The sequence below is a fragment of the Phoenix dactylifera genome, chromosome 15, assembly GCF_051530095.1.
Source record: "Phoenix dactylifera cultivar Ajwa chromosome 15, Ajwa_hap1_PhDact_Kaust_v1.1, whole genome shotgun sequence".
NCBI classification, from domain to species: Eukaryota; Viridiplantae; Streptophyta; class Magnoliopsida; order Arecales; family Arecaceae; genus Phoenix; species Phoenix dactylifera.
The window spans coordinates 19,484,364-19,502,900 of NC_143204.1; the positions used below are offsets into that span (position 1 = coordinate 19,484,364).

At 41.2% G+C, this 18,537-nt stretch overlaps 1 protein-coding gene and 1 pseudogene across 3 annotated transcripts; one reads left to right on the top strand and one right to left on the bottom strand.

Annotated features, from left to right (window-relative positions):
• Positions 1-370: 370 nt before the first annotated feature.
• LOC103695442 (AT-hook motif nuclear-localized protein 17 pseudogene) lies at positions 371-2,179 on the bottom strand (annotated as a pseudogene). Its single transcript, XR_015973643.2, has one exon. The product of XR_015973643.2 is annotated as an AT-hook motif nuclear-localized protein 17 pseudogene (transcript).
• Positions 2,180-12,075: 9,896 nt separating this feature from the next.
• LOC103695443 (Adenine nucleotide alpha hydrolases-like superfamily protein) lies at positions 12,076-18,130 on the top strand. 2 transcript variants are annotated; one of them, XM_008776776.4, is made up of 4 exons: positions 12,076-12,427; positions 12,531-12,634; positions 12,737-12,855; positions 17,815-18,130. In XM_008776776.4, exons 1-4 carry the CDS (start codon positions 12,196-12,198, stop codon positions 17,891-17,893), a joined length of 534 nt encoding a protein of 177 aa, XP_008774998.3. In that variant the 5' UTR covers positions 12,076-12,195; the 3' UTR covers positions 17,894-18,130. The 2 variants fall into 2 exon arrangements, with proteins under 2 accessions (XP_008774998.3, XP_088567499.2); XM_088711373.2 differs by lacking the exon at positions 17,815-18,130 and adding an exon at positions 13,451-14,981.
• Positions 18,131-18,537: the final 407 nt, after the last annotated feature.

An 18,537-nucleotide genomic window follows, 5' to 3' on the forward strand; every position in this document is an offset into this window, starting at 1 on the left:
AAACCCACAAACCCCTCTCCAAATCAAAAGTGAGCTTCTTTGCTTCTTTTTCACCTCTGCCAAAGCTAAGCGTACGATTGTCGCAGAAGAGAGAGCGATGGAGACCAGAGAAAAAGAGAGAAGAGAGAGTAAGTAGGAGCTCGCGTGAGCATCTCTCTGCTGTACATCTCTGCCACCCCACTCTGAAGCACAAACCCTAGCCGTTCATCTCCTTCACCCCACCATTACTTTTCCACACACACACACACACACACACACACTCTCTCTCGCCCCCATGTAATCTTCGACGCCAAAGGCAGAAAAGAAATAAGAAGAACACCATATTGTCGCTGAAAATACCAACAGAGTCCATGCAACCAACCAAAAAACATTAGAGGATGTAAAGCTGAAGTCTTTGTTTCAAGTCGTAACACAATGCCTACAGTGTAACTACAACATACCCAAACAAGAAGCTAAAAGACCATTACACTACGATCTTATCTCAAAGAGTTTAAAATTTAGAAAGAAAGAAAAGAAAATATTACATTAAAAAAAAAGGATGAGAGAGATAGAGAGAGAGCTGGTGGAATTAGTAAGGCGGTGGAGGCGGTGGGCGGGCGGTGGGAGCCCAGATGACCTCCGAAGGGAGGTGGGAGCTGTAGAGGGGCATCCCGCACGACTCCGCGGCCGGAACCATGGCGTGGGACGCCGCCGGGGGAGCGTGGGGGCGCCGCTGGAGGGGGTGCTCTTGATGCACGTGCCGCTCGTGCTCCTCCACTTCGCCGCTTCCGCCGCCGCCGCCTCCGCCGGTGACGGAGACCGAGACCGAAACGTCGTCCTCAACCGGCAGCCGATGGAAGGTCGGGTTGGAAAACGCCGCCGCCACCACCACCACGGTTCCCGCCGCCACGAGCGGCCCCGCCACCGTCCCCCCGACGATCTGCCCCTGCGGCCCCGCCAGCGAGATGGACACACTCGCGGCGGCGGACGCCGGGGACAGCGCCGCCATCGCCGGGGGGAGGAATGTAGCGGAGATGGACAGGATCTCAAGCCGGCCATGGAACCCGATGGTCGCCCCAGCCGGCAGCACCGCCCCGTGTGGCGGCGGCACGGGGAGGGAGGGCTGGCGGAGGGCGACGTTGGCGACCGCGCCCGTGCCCGCGAGGACGCAGATCCCGAGGTTCCGGCGCCGGGCGAACCGGGCAAGCGAGTCCACCACGTCGTGGCCGCTGGGGATCTCGAGCACGTGCGGCCGCATCGCCGCCGACGACTCCGCCTCCCGGGTGATGACCACCGGCGGCTTCGGCTTGTTCTTGGACCCCGGCGGCCGGCCCCGCGGCCGCTTCACCACCTCGATACTCGCCCCATCTCCGCCGGCGGCGGCGGCGGCGACCACCAGAGCCTTCTCCCTGTTCTCCTCCATTTTCTGTCTCTTGGACTCCCCGCTACTCTTGCTGTCGACCTCATCGGAAACGCATTCCCTCTTCTGCCGCTGCAGCTGGCTCTGATTCTGCTGCTGGAAACTCGAACTGATATCTTTCATCCCAGAACCGGTATCCGAGGCTATGAATTTCAGAAATAATAAATAAAAAAAACACAAGGACGAGAACCAAGTGACCTTAGATTTGCTATTACGGAATTGGCTGGGGCTTTTATATATTATATAAACAAAGAGAACAGAAAGTTTGTTCGTAGTTGAACTTCGAAAGCAAGCAAGCACTAGCAATGAAAGAGAGGGCGGTTTTGATTAATGGAGGGAGGGTGGGGTCCAGAATCTAGATGTTGGGCTGGAGATGCTTTGGATATATCTATATATAGAGAGAGATAGATACATGGAGAGAGGAGAAGAGATGGTGAGATTAGGGAAGGGGCAGGAGAGGGGAGGATTGGAGAAAGGAATTGGGAAGGAGAAGGGGAAGGGGTTGGTGGCTGGCGATATTTTATTTTATTTTTTTCCCTGCTTCACCGCCTTTCTTTTTTGTGGTCTTTGGAGTTGGGGGAGATGGGAACGGGGGTTTTCTTAGCCCGACCGGGAGGAAGGGCGAAAGCGACCGTAGATGGGCTCTCCTTTCCGTCTTTTTTTCGCTCGCTCTCTCTCTCTCTCTATCCCTTTCTCCCTCTCTCAGCTTTATCTATTAAGCTGGCTGGCAATCGCCCGCATCCTTTGACGCCAAGAAAAAGGAGCGATGGCGCTCGTGGGCGTCTCGATAGTTCCGAGCCCCCTCGAGATTGGCGCCAGGCGCCTTCGTGGAAATGGACCGGGATTTGGGGGTTCGCTGGACCGGCGTGTCGCGAGCCGTATGATCGGCCGCGCATGGACGGTCGTGAGTCGGATAACGGTCAGATTGGCGTGGGGAGATCGTGCCGTTCTTGTTTGGCTTTCAGAAAAGAGAGGCCGAGTGTCGGAGGGTGGCGTGTTCGGTTTGGATAAGAGACGGAGATGGCTGGACCCCAGGGCTTTCAAATTGATTGCTGGACGCGGATGTTCGCACGTGTCACTTGTTCGAATGGCTTCTAAGGTGTATTTATGCGGATTTTCGCACGTGTCTCTTGTTCAAATGGCACTATCCGGTTCGCTCCACGACGCCTATCAAACGTTGAATGGGTGCAATAGGTCGGATCGAGTAGAATCTTGAATGATCCCGACCAAATTTGATTTCTTATTCGGATCCTAATTTTAGATCCAGATCCAACCCATTTGAAGATCGGATCGGATCAGGTTAGATCTACAGCTATAATTTTTGGCCCAACGAATTATTTGGGGTCAGATCAACTCCATGTATAACATAGATCCGACCAAAAAAACCGGATCCGGGAATCCAATTTGAGCAAGCTTTGCACAGCAATATGGGCTTCCTTCTAGACTTGTCTGAAAGGGAAAAAATAAGGGTTTCTATAATCTTGAGTAGAGAAACGGAGATTTGAGTAAAGTTGACAATGGTGTTGAGCTTATCCTAGATGGTCAAATAATAACATGAATTAACTTGTTTTAAGCAGAGATTGAATAGGTAATTAATGGTTGGTTTTTTGTGAAGTACTAGCAATGGTAGTACATCTTAAAGTCATATGCTCCACTACTTGTTGATCCTTAGAACCAGTGCAAAGATAATTTGAACGGTTCCATCTAGCAAAGGAAAATGTATTCTAACAGTTCTATACATGCAAAATGGCAAGTTGGAATACATACGTGCTGATGAGAGAAAAAGGTGCTTTGTTTTGCCTCTAACATTAAGATTTCAATATGACGAGGGATCAAAATAAAATAAATAGGAAGGAAAGCGCCAAAATGACAAACTGGATTAAAAGAAAGAAACAAATCAACTTCATGCAATTTGAATTGATCGAATCTTGACACATCTAGTATTATGATTGAGAAAATCAATAGAAATTCTAGAGTAGGTTGGACCTCCACTCTATATAAGAAATTTAAATTTAAAATAGAGGGTCAAGAGAGTCCATTAATTATGTGTGAAAACCAATATAGAAACCATTTTAGCTCTTGTCAAGGTTCAGATTTCTCAAATAAAACATTAATTCTTCTGTCCAACTATCAAGCATAAGAATTTGACTACATCTTGGTCAATATAACATTATCAACCATTTATTATAATTGATCGACAAATGAAAATTTTGAGCACAAACCATGCAACATTATCAAGGTGTAATGGTTACAAAGAAAATAACAAATCAAGTGGAGGAGGCAGAAGAATGAACGCTACATGAGAACAACCATAAGAATAGCAAGATTTTCGAGAAAAACCTTCTTAAAGGGGAAAAAAATATGAGACAGTTTCAAGTGAAAATCCTCTAACATACATTTGACTCCTCATTTTATTAATATTTCTAAATTGCACCTTCTTGAAAAATTATCTGTGCTTTTTGAGGGCCATAGATTGCCTTCCCTTGCAATTTTTTTTCTTTTTCTTTTTCTTTTTTGGTTCTTATGAAGAGGAGTCCCGAGAGCTCACTTTCTCTCCGCAATACGTGAGTAGCATATGCAAAAGTATAGTTGCTTTATATTTGAATTACTACAAGTATTTGGCAAATAGATTTACATATACAAATTCCTCACCACAAAAAAATAAGACTCAATTTGCTTTGAATAAACATCACAAAATACAATTTTATAAAAAATTGGTTGGTTTTATTTCAGTCTATGTCATTCATAAGATAGATACTAATAATTGGAATTATTTGTGTTTTTCAGGAAACCTTATTTTGGATTAAGGGCTTTTAGATTATGTATTTTTAAAACTTTTTGTCTCTTTTCTTCTTGTTTGATACAATTAAGAATGTTCTTGGACAACCATATTAATACAAAAAAAAATGCTGTGAGAAATTAGAGATATGTGGAATTTCATCTTAGCAAATAAAAATTACAACACCAGTGCATGTTCAAATAATAAGATAACTTGGAAGAATAAAATTCTTCTGTAAACTATGAGTACATTCTCCAAACAACAAGATTTATCTATTTGAATGAATATTTTGGTTCAGTTATCATTTTCTCTGTTGATATGACATATGTAAGATTGCACAAATATTCTGCATGAAATTTTCTTCACTAAACCTGCTTGTTATTTTTTCCCTTGTATTTAAGACAAGTGAATTGAAAGCCGCCAAAGTATGCTGTGGAGCCTTAAGACTATAGATTTTATTAAGCATTTTGAGTATATCTTAAGTTTACAAACTTTAGAGAGGTAAAAAAGGATTTTTTTTTCTGAGTGAAGCAAATAGAGCATAGCGCAACGAGTAAAATGAGCGAAGCGGAGGGAAAAAGGTCCCCTTGGTGCCGAACATATTTTTTGGGGGGGGGGCAAATAACTAGTTAGCCAGGGGTGCATCCTCCGTGGGCTGAACTTATTTAATTATTGTAAGATACCCGTTCGAGTCCAAATCGATTTACTCTATTATATATATATATATATATATATATATATATATATATATATATATATATATATATATATATATGTTAATCTTAAAAAAAAATACAATAGAGTGTTTTAGGGATGAGGTGCTTTAGGAGCTACAATATAAGGGGAAATCTTGTACTCATCTCTATTTTTGTTTAGTAAAATTTTTGCATCATTTCTATAGGTTGAACTATATATTGTGTGTTCTTGTTTTTTTTTTTTTTTTTTTTTTGCTTATTTCATTATTTCCTCTGCCTGTTACAACAAAGCAAGATATTTCTTCACTATCCCACTAAACAAAACTAAGAAGCCAAGTACGAGCACACAATCTGAGTGCCATCAAAAATCATGTCAATGAAGATAGGCGTGTATATTAGTTAGTGGGACGAAATGATTACAGCCCCACCAACATTTCTAAAAGATTGCTTGCTTGCAGAGGACAAACTTGTGCCTCCATCCCACCCCATTTTGCTTTGTTATAGGCCCCTTTCAGGGGAAGCACGAAGTTTGGTACCGACCTACCCTCTCCGAGTGATAAGCCCTACCAACCGCTCCCAATCTATTTCTTCTACGTTACATTGGAGACTTGGATCCCAAATGGACCCAATATGGCATCCAGACCACTTTAGGATCAGCTGGGGTCCTCCAGCTCACCATCTCAGAGTGGTGTTGTAGGAGCCATGAGTTCAGACATTGGTGCAACGAAATAGTGGTGTTGGTGTTCTGGCATTTAGTTACTCTTTGTTTTGATACATGGTTTTTCATTGAGAACACATGGCTTCATAAATTCGCGCATTTCGAATTTGGAACCATTTGGTTGGAAGTAAGACCCAGTTTCACTGAGCCACCACCTTAGTAGCTTTCGGCCTTTTTCACCTTCAAAATTTTCATGCAAGGAAATTCTGTTTTAGAGTTTTAATTCTTCTCTTCTTCCCCTATGCGTGCATGTTCATAACTATGAATTTTAGAGGCTATAAATTCTTAACATGAAATAAGTTAAATTATCAGCACAAATAAGCTTCACTAGGCCAAGAAAAAGGATCTAGTGCTAGGATTGTCGCGCCTTAATTTCCAAACATTGGCTAGCTTCGAGCCCAAAAATATGATCAGCTCTAGAAGGGGACATTTCTACCATATTAGTTAAAAAGAAGATAACCTTGTAGCTAATATCTACTAACCAACGCCACATTAGCCATAATGAAGAACTTAAAAAGTGTTAATTATCATAAAGAAGTTAATATATTGATTAGTATGTTTCTCTCTCTCAAAAAAAAAAGGTCTAATACAGGAGATTCACATGGGGCCAAATGTCTCCATCTACTATGCAATGGATGCTAATAGATTTTGCCTCGACAGACAGTATCCTTCGTCATGCATTTTTTCTTTTGACTAAGAAAAGTTTCAACTTCAATCTATATTACAAAGGATTTCTACGCGATGCTTTTGCATTCGGCTGCAAAATGCCTATTAATACCGTCAGGCAAACAAATTCCTTTGTAATTTTCTTCCAAATGTACATCATCATGAAATTTTTTTTTTTTTTTTTTGGAACTCTCTTGATACCAAGGACTCGTCTGGTTCATGAAAAAAAAAATTTCTCAGCAAAATATTTTTTTTTAAAAAAATTTCTAAAATATGATGTCTGAAAAAATATTTTTGCCATATTTAATTGATCATAAGAAAGTGGCACATTTTAGAGTGAATTATATTTGATTGAGCATCTACTCTTCTGAAAAAATATATAAAATACCTATTATACCCATAATAAAAAAAACTCTTAATTTATGAATTTTGATGGCTTAAGAATACTTTTGGAAAGAAAAAAGAACTTTAATTTCCAACCGATAGAAAAGTAGGTTTTCTATGTCCTCCATATGTTTTTTTCTTTCCATAAAACATTAGAATCTTATTTTCATTTGGATACTACCTTCTCATCTCTCTTCTTTCATTGGTCATACTTTCTTCCCTTCTGTTTTCACGAACCAAACAAGTCCTGAAAAGAAAAACTAGAAGAGAAGATACCTCAGGTATAAAACCAAGGTGATCAGTCTAGATGAAACTATCTGTTATATGGAAATTGAGTGCCCCATTCAACCACCCATTCCTCTAATAAAAATATCAGAAGTTGACTCTGGAGTCTGGAGGAGAAATACTAATATCCTGTAACCCCGAAGGTAAGAACACAAAATAATGGAAGATTCCTTCTCTTTCATGTGAAGAGTTCACTCCAACAGGTCAATCTAGACGTAAAATAGAAGCCCAACTATGAGGGGTATTCTGGTAGCGACAGCCAATGCTGACTGATGGGAGATGTTTGTGGTGGCTTTGGCCCAAATGCGAAGTCACAGCACTGAGCAAGTTTACCAGTCGCCAGCTTGACATCAATGAGGCGTTCTAGGTCTTTGTTTGATGAGGACAAGTGCACCACTTGGCCTTCATAAATCCAGCCTCAGTGGGACATTTTAGTCGTGAGCACACGACAGCCAGATTTGACAAACATATGTGGTTACAAGATCCAACTAAATTGCTGCTCGCCTTTGACTGCTCAAATAAAACAAATTACAAGCTCCAAATTGGAATTCATCTCTCCTTGTCATACAATCAACAGCGTTCCCGCTTTACTCAAAATAGAACCAAAATTTCCTGCTATATTTAGATAGTCCAGAAACGAGTCTAGCCCGGAAATGTGTTTTGAATCCGGCTTTTTTATTTTACTTTTTTTTTTTCTCCGCTTTGACGGGTCTTCATACAATTCGTGTGCCAATACACCTCATAAAATCAAAAAACACAAGCTCGCGGAGTGCCTGTGGCAGCTCCCCCTCTTCTGAACATAAGTGTACCCTGAGTGGTGGGCCGCGTAGGCAGCCACCCAGTCAACCGCCCCGTTGGCTTCTCTAGATACATGCTTGGCCTCGAAAGCCACCCCATCCCTCATCATCATCCCTATGTCCCGGATAAGGGGGTTGTCTGTGCTCTCTCCACGCGCCCCTCCCCCGAATCCACCCGATAACCATGGCCGAATCGCCCTCCAGGATGATCGAACTAGCCTGCAGTACCTGCCGCGCATGTCGAAGACTTGCCCAGGCAGCTCGCAATTCCGCCCCCAGAACCGACATGTCAAACAACTGGCAGTCGCCCGCTGCCACCACCCTGTAGTGCAGGCCCCGTGTAACAAAGCTCATACCGCCCTGTGTACCTCCATCCAGCACCGACTCATCGAAGCTGACCTTAAGGAAGCTCGGAGGTGGGGGCTCCCAGGTAAAAAATACCGTCTGAGGAGCTGCTTGAGCAGAAAGGAAACCCCGGATGTTCCAAGTTATCAAAGGTCTATATAAAGAGAGGGTGGGTCTGAACTCCATCGCCTGTACTCGAGCGGACTCAGCAACAAACTTCGGCGACATCCTACGCTCGCCGAAGGTACGAGCGTTCCTTGCCAACCAGATTTGATGCACTGTGCAAGTCGCTCTGATGGCCTCTAACATATTTGCAAACTGGCCAACTATTGTCGTATCACCTGTAAAAACTGTGGCCTCTCATGCCAAGCCTCCTGCGGGATCCCTGTCCCCTGCCATGTCGACCTCGCTCATGTACACTGTAATAGCACATGGTTTCTCGACTTTTCTGCACCGCATGTCCCGCACTCTGCGGGAATTCCCAAGCCACGCCTGCTCAGTACTACTTTCGTCGGAAGACGATCCCACATCACCTTTTATAAGAAGAGTGTTGCCCTTGGGTGAAGTTCGGACCTCCAGATCCAAGTACAATCCGGCCCCCGCTCGTGCTCCCGCTGGATAACACGAGAGAGGTCTCCCATTCTAACACTGGCCCTGCATGAGGTACCCCAAATCCTGACATCTAGCCCCACATCCTGATACCGGAAAGGACCGGATCCTCTCAGCAAGGTGTACCCCAAACAACTGTCGTAGTCTGGCCTCGTCCCATTCTACCCTCCATGGTGCTAGGAGGTCGCATACCCGTAGCCCCTCTGCTGCCTCAGTATCAACCATGGTCGACCAGCATCTTAGGGGAAGAATATCCACCCACAGATCACCAGTTACATCGATGCTCCATCCATCGCCTATCAGCCACTTATTGTTTGGCGACGCAGTCGGCAAGTACCTTTCGATCTCGCGCCACATGAAGGAGACTCTACGACCACTTCGTGCCACCTCTGAGCCCCCTCGACTATATCTGGCTGCCATCACCCGACTCTAGAGCTCGTGTGGCTCCAACAAGAACTAAACTGTGTGTCGAGCAATGAAAGCCTCGCGCCTCTCCAGAAGGGACTGCACTCCTAGACCGCCCTCGCTGGTGGGTAGGCAAACCTGCTCCCAGGCCACCAGATGCACCCGATGGCCTCCATCGTGTGACCCCCACAAGAAACTCTAGAGAAGTTGCTCGATCCTCAATAGAGTCGTCTTCGGTACCACAGTGTTGGCTATGTGATATACCGGTATGGACCCCAACATCGATCTGACCAGTGTTAATCTCTCCATCATGGATAGAGATGATGCCCTTTATCCCTCCAACCTGCTCTGGATCTGCTGCATCAGACCCGAGCCTATAATGGGGACTCCAAGGTAGGTCAGCATCCCCTCCTGCTCTGGTATCTGCAGTATCCTCCAGATCTCCTGTCTGACTCTGCTCTCTTTGTTAGGGCTGAAATGAATGGCTGACTTCAAAAAGTTCATTCTCTGTCCGGACGCCGTGCAGTAACCCGCCAGCACCTTGCGAAGGACTTGTGCATCAGAAACCCACGCCCTGGCCAAATGAAGACAATCGAGCTCAAACGAGCTCTTAGCAAGCCAAATCCAAGCTACTCGCGAGCGGCATGGTTCATTTACAACCCCAGGGCTGGAGCCCTGAGAAATGGGGGCTTGTACAGATTTATCGTTACATCCAAAATCACCTTCCTAGGTTACGAAATATAAAAGGGAGACAAAGAAACAAAATAGTAAAAAAAAATCTATCCATCCCCTTATTATTATTATTTTTTCATTTTCTTCCACCTGAACTAGATAATATTAGAGGCTATCTTATTTTTCTACAAGCCAAACGTATCAATAAAATGTCTGGGCTGTTCTTTCCTTAGAGGGTCTTCTCAGTAACACATTGGGCTCCACCACACCAGGGTTAAGCGGGTCAGTGTCTGTAGGCCTACATTCTTCTGTTAATTTTCCACGCTGCTTTCTTGGGTCAAGATGCAAAAAGAAAGGGCTCCCCTTGCCCTCTAAAAACGCCTCTCTTTGGAGGGCTTCCTATCCCCAACTCTCTCAATCTCCACCCAACCTGCTTCCCATTCTGAAGAACTAAGATTGATGCGGAATCACTGCTTGTCAGGGTACTCGAAGGAGAGTAATTTAAGCCATCCGAGTCTTCAGAGAATCTTACACGACTATTCAAACCAATCCGGTCTGACTCTTTAAATATATATTCAACAAAGTTTGCCGTTTCAATACTAGACTCCATACCGGTACCATACTAGCACAGTATCAGTATGATACAAATTTTTTTTGGTATATCGAATGTCGGTATGCCATCCATACCGAATATCGATACGGTACATTTCGTACCATTAGGTTCGCACTAGTACAGCATACCATGATATTCAGAGTACTCATCGGTACTGGTTGAGTCTGGCATGCTCCCAGAGCTCTCAGAACATTCAGATAAAACATGCACCAGGAATTGTATATAAAGGTCCACTGAGAACACAAGTGACACAAATAATTTTGTCTAGTCAATAGAAATACTTTTAGATGTAACTATAACGGAGTGTCAAAGCAGCAGGCAAAAAATGCAGTATTCATCATAACGGAACAAATTCAGTAATGCTCTATATGAATCAGCTCATTCTCTAAGTAATGAGTCAAAATCAAACTTGGTCTCGGTGGCTATGAGATTTCAGATACTATCCAAGAGACCAGCTCGCGTTCAAAATAGAAATCAAATGCGTAGTCGGCAGAGAGAGGACATAGGATTAGATAGAAGGAAACTAATTTAGGAGTCTCCACCGTATTTACTGCAACTTTTAAAATCAAAACTCATCTCCACCACTGACTCTAAATAGGTCAAATAAAACCCAGCCCATAATTATGTATCAGAAAAACCCATCCCATCATGCTTGGATCAAGTCAGATAGTCCATATGATGGAGTAAATTATTGTCCCTAGTATCGTATGTGAGTCTATTATAGGTTTTCATCTCAATTGATTTCTTAGACAAGCTTCATAACACTTATCCCCTCAAAAGGGTATACAGAAACTTTGATCCCTATTACATTGGAAAAATAAAATAATAAAATCGAGATATCTATCAATACAATATTTGTTTATAATAATCATTATCCTTTGTATTGTCTTTTTAATAACATATATTTAAACGAAATATTTTTATGAAGATTTCTTTTAAAATAGATTGTAAGGACTGAAAAAATATTTTTTATCAAATGAACAATGATTTAAAAATAGTGTCACATTTCTTTTATTGTTACTCATTTTTCTCAAATAACTGTTTCAATACAAAAATTTAGAATAGTAATTTTTGAGACAATATAAAAGCTTTTATATATGTTATAACAATTAATGATAGTTTTGCTGGGGTCATTAACAATACAATAACATCATTATGACATTATCGAAACCTTGCCTTAGATGAGATTACCGGAGATAATCCGAACTTATTATTTTAAATTGGTTATAAAACTAAAATTTTGTGAAAAAATAAAAATATATTCATTTTTTTGGTACAACAGCGGCTCACACATAACGGATGTGGATGCAGCCAACAAAACCAAAAAAACAAAATACTATATAAAAATTTTGGTACGGATTTACTGTTTCATCCGACATATTCACCAGAGTGATAGAGCTGTAAAATATTTCAGGCGAGGGCAATTTAGCATTTTAGTCCCCTCGTTGAGCTTAAGCTAACTGTTTGACTAAGACCTACCGTCACTATCCTTAGATTACGTGAAAGATGCAAACTTGCCATCCATCAAGCTTAAATATATCGTATGCACGGTGCAGCCGCTATTAGTTTTTTATGAGCCTCGTTCAGCAAACGTGTACCTTATTATATCATCCTAAGAACCAACGGTCGTGATTGGCTATAGTACGGTGATTCCGTGCGCTCAAGGTTGGTAATTATTTCTCCACCAAATGAAATCACTACACATCTACGGTGAAACAAATGCGTCAATGATTGAGAGAGATATAGGAATGGCGTCAGGGCTCGTGACCTCTTCCTATCTCCGATCGCCCCTCCTCACATCCGTCTCCCTGCTTTCCCGGCCTTCGCCATGGCGACCGGCAACCTAGGCTGCGTGGTCGTCGCTGTCGACGGCAGCGAGGAGAGCATGAACGCCCTCCGATGGGCCCTCCAGAACCTCTCCCTCCGCCCCGCCGGCGGCGACCCTGCGGCCGCCGGCGAGGCCCAGGCCGAGCCCGGCACCTTCGTCGTTCTCCACGTCCAGTCCCCGCTTTCCATCGCCGCCGGCCTCAACCCCGGATCTATCCCCTTCGGCGGCCCCAGTACGAAATCCCCATCCCTTCTCCCCCATCTTGATTCCGATTTCTTTACCCTGTTTTGTTTCGTTTTTAATCGGTTTTAATTTGATCGTTGCTTTGGTATTAGGTCATGTGCAGGTGCCGGCCTTCGCAGCGGCAATTGAGGCGCACCAGAGAAGGATTACCGAGGCGATTATTGATCATGCCCTGAAGATATGTGCTGAGAAAAATGTGAGATATTGTTGATTTAATTCTATGATAATCCGTTCGCTTTCTTTTATTTGTATTTCACGTTTAAAGTTGATTGGAATTGGGATATTTTGTTAAAAAAAGGCGAATGTGAAACCCCAAGTGGTGGTGGGTGATCCAAAGGAGATGATCTGTGATGTCACTTCCAATTTGCATGCAGATCTGCTTGTTATGGGATGCCGTGCTTATGGTCCGATCAAGAGGTGATTTAACTTTGATATTGGTTAATACTTTATAAGTATTTCTATAACTTTTTGAGTCACCGTGAAGTGGTATGAGAATTTGCTATCCAGTTCTGAATTGTATATAAAAATCAGCTGATAATATATTCGTTTCATTAGTTTCTTTTTCCTGTTATTTTACTTTTATACTTAGAATTTTTGAAAATACAGGATTTGATTAAATTACATGAAGTTTTAAAGTTAAGGCAAAAATGTATCTCTCTGTTGTGCTTTGATTTATTGGTTTATTTTTTTTGTCAATGAAAGAACTTTTTTTAACAACTATGATCTTGTCCTAACATGATCAAACTCTGATATCAATATGCTCAGGTGAGGCAAATTATAAACTAAATGTTTGCTGAATTGAAACCAAGGATTCAAGTGCCGGTTTTTACCAACTGTTTCGTGTTATGTTGCGCTGGTGCCTGCATAGGGCATGCATGTGTGCCACGATACCCTGTGCATCCCAAGATATTAAATTGTGCCAGCCCGTACGGACTTGCGCTGATTCAGTATGACTTGACATGTGTTGGTATTGAGAAAAAAAGCCTTTTTTATTTTTCCCTTGATTTGGCAGGGTGCAGCATGTGTCAATCAACACCAGCACACCAGAAAGTTTCATGTGCTGGCCAGGACATTCGCTGGCAGCAGCACTGGCACTTGAATCCTTGGCTTAAACAAAATAAGGATCATTATTCACTGGGAAAACAAAACATATGGATAGAAGAGCATGGAAGGAGATCTCAGATATGAGGTAAATGATTGAAGAATGGATTGGTTACAAAGAGCCAGCACTGAGAATTTTCCATATGTTTCTCCTGTCAAGTTTTCTGTCAGCTCAAAAAGAAGTTTGATGGTGTGGCACTTAAGAAGCAATCAATGAGAGTGTTAGTTTTCTTCAAGATGAGGAGCTGACGCAGGCCAGTTAACTGGACAATATCAGTATGCCAACTGGATTGGCATGCAAGCAATTATTTAGAGTAGGATGTTTTGAAGTCAATGCAGGATTTCTTCATGAGTCAATATTTAGTTAAAGGACAGTTTAGATAGTTTAGGTTCCCCAGAAGTTTTTTCTTCTAATATTAGAATTCATATTAAATAATCCCATCATTTTATTTTATATTATGTTAACATTTCAAATAATGTATATTACTGCAATATATTTATGTTCTAACTGAAAAGATGGAGTTCTGTTGCATTGTCGATATTTAAGATTTGCTGTATTTTACACCATTGCTTCTGTTGCCGTAGACAACCATTTCTATGTTAACTGTATCATACATTGTATGTGGAAATGGCAACCTAACTCAATCGACACACCTGTCAAAGCATTAAGAGACATATTTAGGCTTCTAATTTTTGGTTACTTCCTTTGCTATTTATTAGATTATTTGAGCATGAGGGGGAGCAATATTTAGTACTGTGCATTGTCATGTTAATTAGAGTTTTCAGATATAGAACTCCTATGCTCAGGAGCATATCTTCAAGTCAATCATTGTAGGAGCAGTTATTTCGTGATGTATGATGAAAATTTCAGCCATATAATCTATATTATGTGACTTATGCGTAATTTTTATTTGATAATCCAGTAAACAATGTTTTGCACATCTGTCCAGTGTCAAAATGTCCTAATTTTAACACTTCAACATTGGAAATACTTAACATAAGATATACACACACATCCATGCATACATGCACGCATCCATATGCATTGCTTGCACTGTGTGTTTGGTAGGCATTTGCATTTCTGTTCTTCAGGTTGCCCAGTTGTTATTCCATGCCTTGTAATTTTGTTTCTTGCTTTTTGAAGTTAATTATCACGCTTAACAATCACAGCATGGTTGATTGTTATCAAGAAAAGTACATTTGCTTCAGGATCAGATGTTCTGATACCAACTAATGCAGCTCCCTAGCAGCTCCCTAGTTCTGACGATGTAGAAGAAATTTTAATTGCATAATTGATTTCAGATCAGATCTGGTCTAAATTTCCTCTCTTATAGACTGTGATAACTGCAAAAAAGGAGTAAGGGAAATGTGAAAGAGAAGAAAGGAGATAACCAGGTAGAGAATTGAATAAAAGAAATTTGAGAAGGAGAGTTAAAGATGAAGCACTGAAGGATCAGAGAAAGAAGAAAACCCTAAATTCTTGGGATCTTTAACATGCAAGTGCCACTACTGTGCCAGTCAAGGTGCAGACTCAATTAATAACTGTACCGTAACAAAACAAAAGGCGAGAAAGGAGAACAAAAACAAAATCAGAACAAAATTGCGTCCTCAATGACCAGCCCTAGTCTTACTAGGAAAGAAGGGAATTGGGCAGGCGAAGAGGAGCTTATAGATGCCTAAGTCAGAAGGTGTATGCTTCTGTCTTCTCTTTCTTGTTCCTTCACTCCCAGTGGTCAACCCTTGTAAAGGACCTACAACTTATTTAAGCTGATGATATGACAATATAGCTTAAGTTGCCGCATAATTAACTAATCTAATAACTTATCTAAACCCTTTGTATTTAATATTAGATCTTCTAGTTTGTGCTGTGAAAAATAAAATAGCACTATAACTTAAGACTAAGGGCCTAATAAATGAAAATAACTCCACATTCATGATCTAGGTAAATCAAGAATTTGAACACAAATTTTAATGAAGGTCATTTCATGTTCATTTTCAAACTTGTTCCTAGAACATAAGTTGTGGTTTCTTAAATGCTATATATTGGTGATGGGTATGTGTGATGCATGTTAGTGATGTGAAAGGGTGAGAGGCTGCGATGATGCATGATCATAATGGGTAAACCTATTGTGGTTCATTGAGAGAGAGAGAGAGAAAAAGACTTCTTCTCTCAATACAGAAATGGAGTAAAAAACAGCGGCCCATGCATGAAGCTCCTACTATTCTGGGATCTAGGGAGTGTCAAATGTACACAGTTTTACCTCCGCAAGAGGAGAGGCTATTTTTGTGTTTTGAACCCACGACTTCTAAGTCACAATGGAGCAACCTTACTATTATACCACGACTCACCCCTCTCAAAATAGATGTGGAGTATTATAATCATAAATGACACAGATGACAAGGATTTATAGAAAAAGTTACGGTTTAGCTTATTGAGAAGAAAGCCTTCATATATAGGAGGGTTGTAGGTGGCTTCATTTTCTCCAAGAGCAAGAAAAGGTTAGAAGTGGTGAATTGTGCTCTCATATAACAGATGTGAGTGGGGTTGTGATAAATTGTAAAAGAAAGGGTTTTTAATTATCTCCTTGTCAAACAGATTGAAAAGGGTAGTCAATTTCAATTTTTTATCATTCTTAATCATGATTTTGCTTCACTTCATGAAAGAACGAGCTCTTTCAAATACTCACGATGGCTTGTGGATGCTCATATTAAACTCATGCCGATGGATTGATCCCTTTGTGCATGAAAAGCATCCTATAGTTGTCTCACCAAGATGCATTACTCTCTAGGTGGATATTTTGAAATTATTTCATAATTGTTACTTGCAATGATCATCTGGTTGTTTTTCTCCCTTTCTGAAATTTTATTCTATGAATGCAGTGATATGCAAGCTTAATAATGTTGCTTGAAAGTATAATAGTTCATTTTGCTGCATGCTTTTGTTTCCTATTTATAAACTTGATGCTTATACCACCTTTCTAGTGTAGTAATAGATGGTATAGCTTTCAGTGAGACCAGCTATGCTACTTTAATGAATCATTTGTTAAAGGAAATAAAGGCAAAACCTAGTAAGTAGTGAAAGGTTTTCTTTATCATCTTATTGTCTTATTGTTCTTGAAGTCACAGGTGAGGTGTCTTGTATAGCTCATGTGAGCGATTGCTTTTCATTGCAGAGTGAATTTATTTGCTCAAAAGCATGCATATGATGCTTAAAGAGGCACTAAGTTATCCAGCAAATATGATAGTAAGACATTGTTACTCGTGAAGAAAAATGATAAATTAGAATGCAACATAGGTTTGTTGGATTTTGAAATAGTGAAGGCTGAAGAGTCAAAATTTTGCACTTATATATTATAGTATGCTCGAGGGTGAGCTTTAGTGCTGGTAGGGTTGCTCCATCGTGTCCTAGGCATCACAGGTTCGAAACACGGAAATAGTTTTCCCACATGTAGAGATAAGGCTGCGTAAATCTGGCCTTCCACAGACCCCACAGTGGCAGGAGCCTCGTGCATTGGGCTTTTTTTTTATCCTTTACTGTGTGCTACTAGTCTTTTCGGGCTTTAGCCTCATAATCAAAAGGACTTTTGAGTGATATGAGCTACTGGATTTGGCCAACACAACGTGGAGAAGGAGAAGAAACTCTTGGAAATGGTTAAAAAATCAAAATCGGAGAGGTTATCCTGAATATTTTTCTTTGGCAAATGAACTGGTGAATGCTCTAGTTAGTGGTGGTGGAGGATGCATATTAATTTAATATCAGTTTTACATAGTTTATAAAGCATTCGTTCCATTTCTTATAAATTATTTCTGGACAGAAATTTCATCCTAAAGAAATTAATAAAACTTTAAAAAAAAAAAGAAGGCCCATGGAAGGCCAGTGGGTTGAATACTTATTGATAGTTCTAATTTTCATCTCCAATAAAGGTGCTATTTATGCACGTGACGTTTCACTTAGTAGCATCCTGAAATGCACGTAGACTTAACTTGCCAATATAAGAATTTTGCAATAGATAGCTGAGAATCATTTTAACTTGCAGTATACGATGGAGCTATGATAGGAATTGTCCTGTCAATCAGATTGGTTCTCAGTTGGTTTTGCCTCGAGCTATTATCTTTTAGTTTTAGCTTGCAAATGCTGTGTCGAAAGAGAACCATATAGGACACTTTTGCATGTTAGATATCTGCAAAATATAATGTAGTGTTCTGATTAAAAACAAAGTTTGTCTCCTCATATTCTGATCTACTAAGCATGTTATATCTCCCTTGTGATCGCAGGATGTTTCTGGGAAGTGTAAGCAACTTCTGTATCAATCATGTCAGCTGCCCAGTTGTTGTCATAAAGGGTACCTCTTAATGTGTTCAACTTTTCTTCTTTCGTATGCAAAGTTGTACTATTTTATCATGCTTATTGGATGGTTTTGATTGGTTTTGTATATGGGTATTGTGTCGAACCGTTGGGAGATACTAGGGACTTCTTCCTATATTTGTTGTTACCTCATGAGGCCATTTGATTATATTGTTTGCGACTTATGATTGGACTGTGGAACCAGTAACTGAAATGAATAAAGTTTTGGACATTAGTAAGATAAAATAGTCGCGGAGTTGTTTATTTATCAAACTAAGGGCGTGGTAAACTTCAGCCCAAATGGTGTGGTGTGGGGAAACAAAGCTGAATGCGATGGAGTTGGAATTTTTCTTTTGTCCAAAACTTGCAAGATCCAAACTGTCTTGGGCAGCTGAGTCGGCCTGTCCACTTTAGCAAGATCTTTGGCTAGGCTAGTGCCACATCTTTGGCAATCATGACCCACATCCTCACATCTAATAGGTTTAAAGCACAATAGCGGTCGTAAGCTAACTTGTATTCGGTGGAAGTAGAGAGGTTGGACCTTTTTTTTAGGGCTCGTTTGGTTCGCGGAAAAAGAAAGAGGAAAAGTGTGGTCAACGGAAAAGTACTAAGATGCCTCTTATTTGGTTGGAGTTTTTAAAGGATAGAGATAG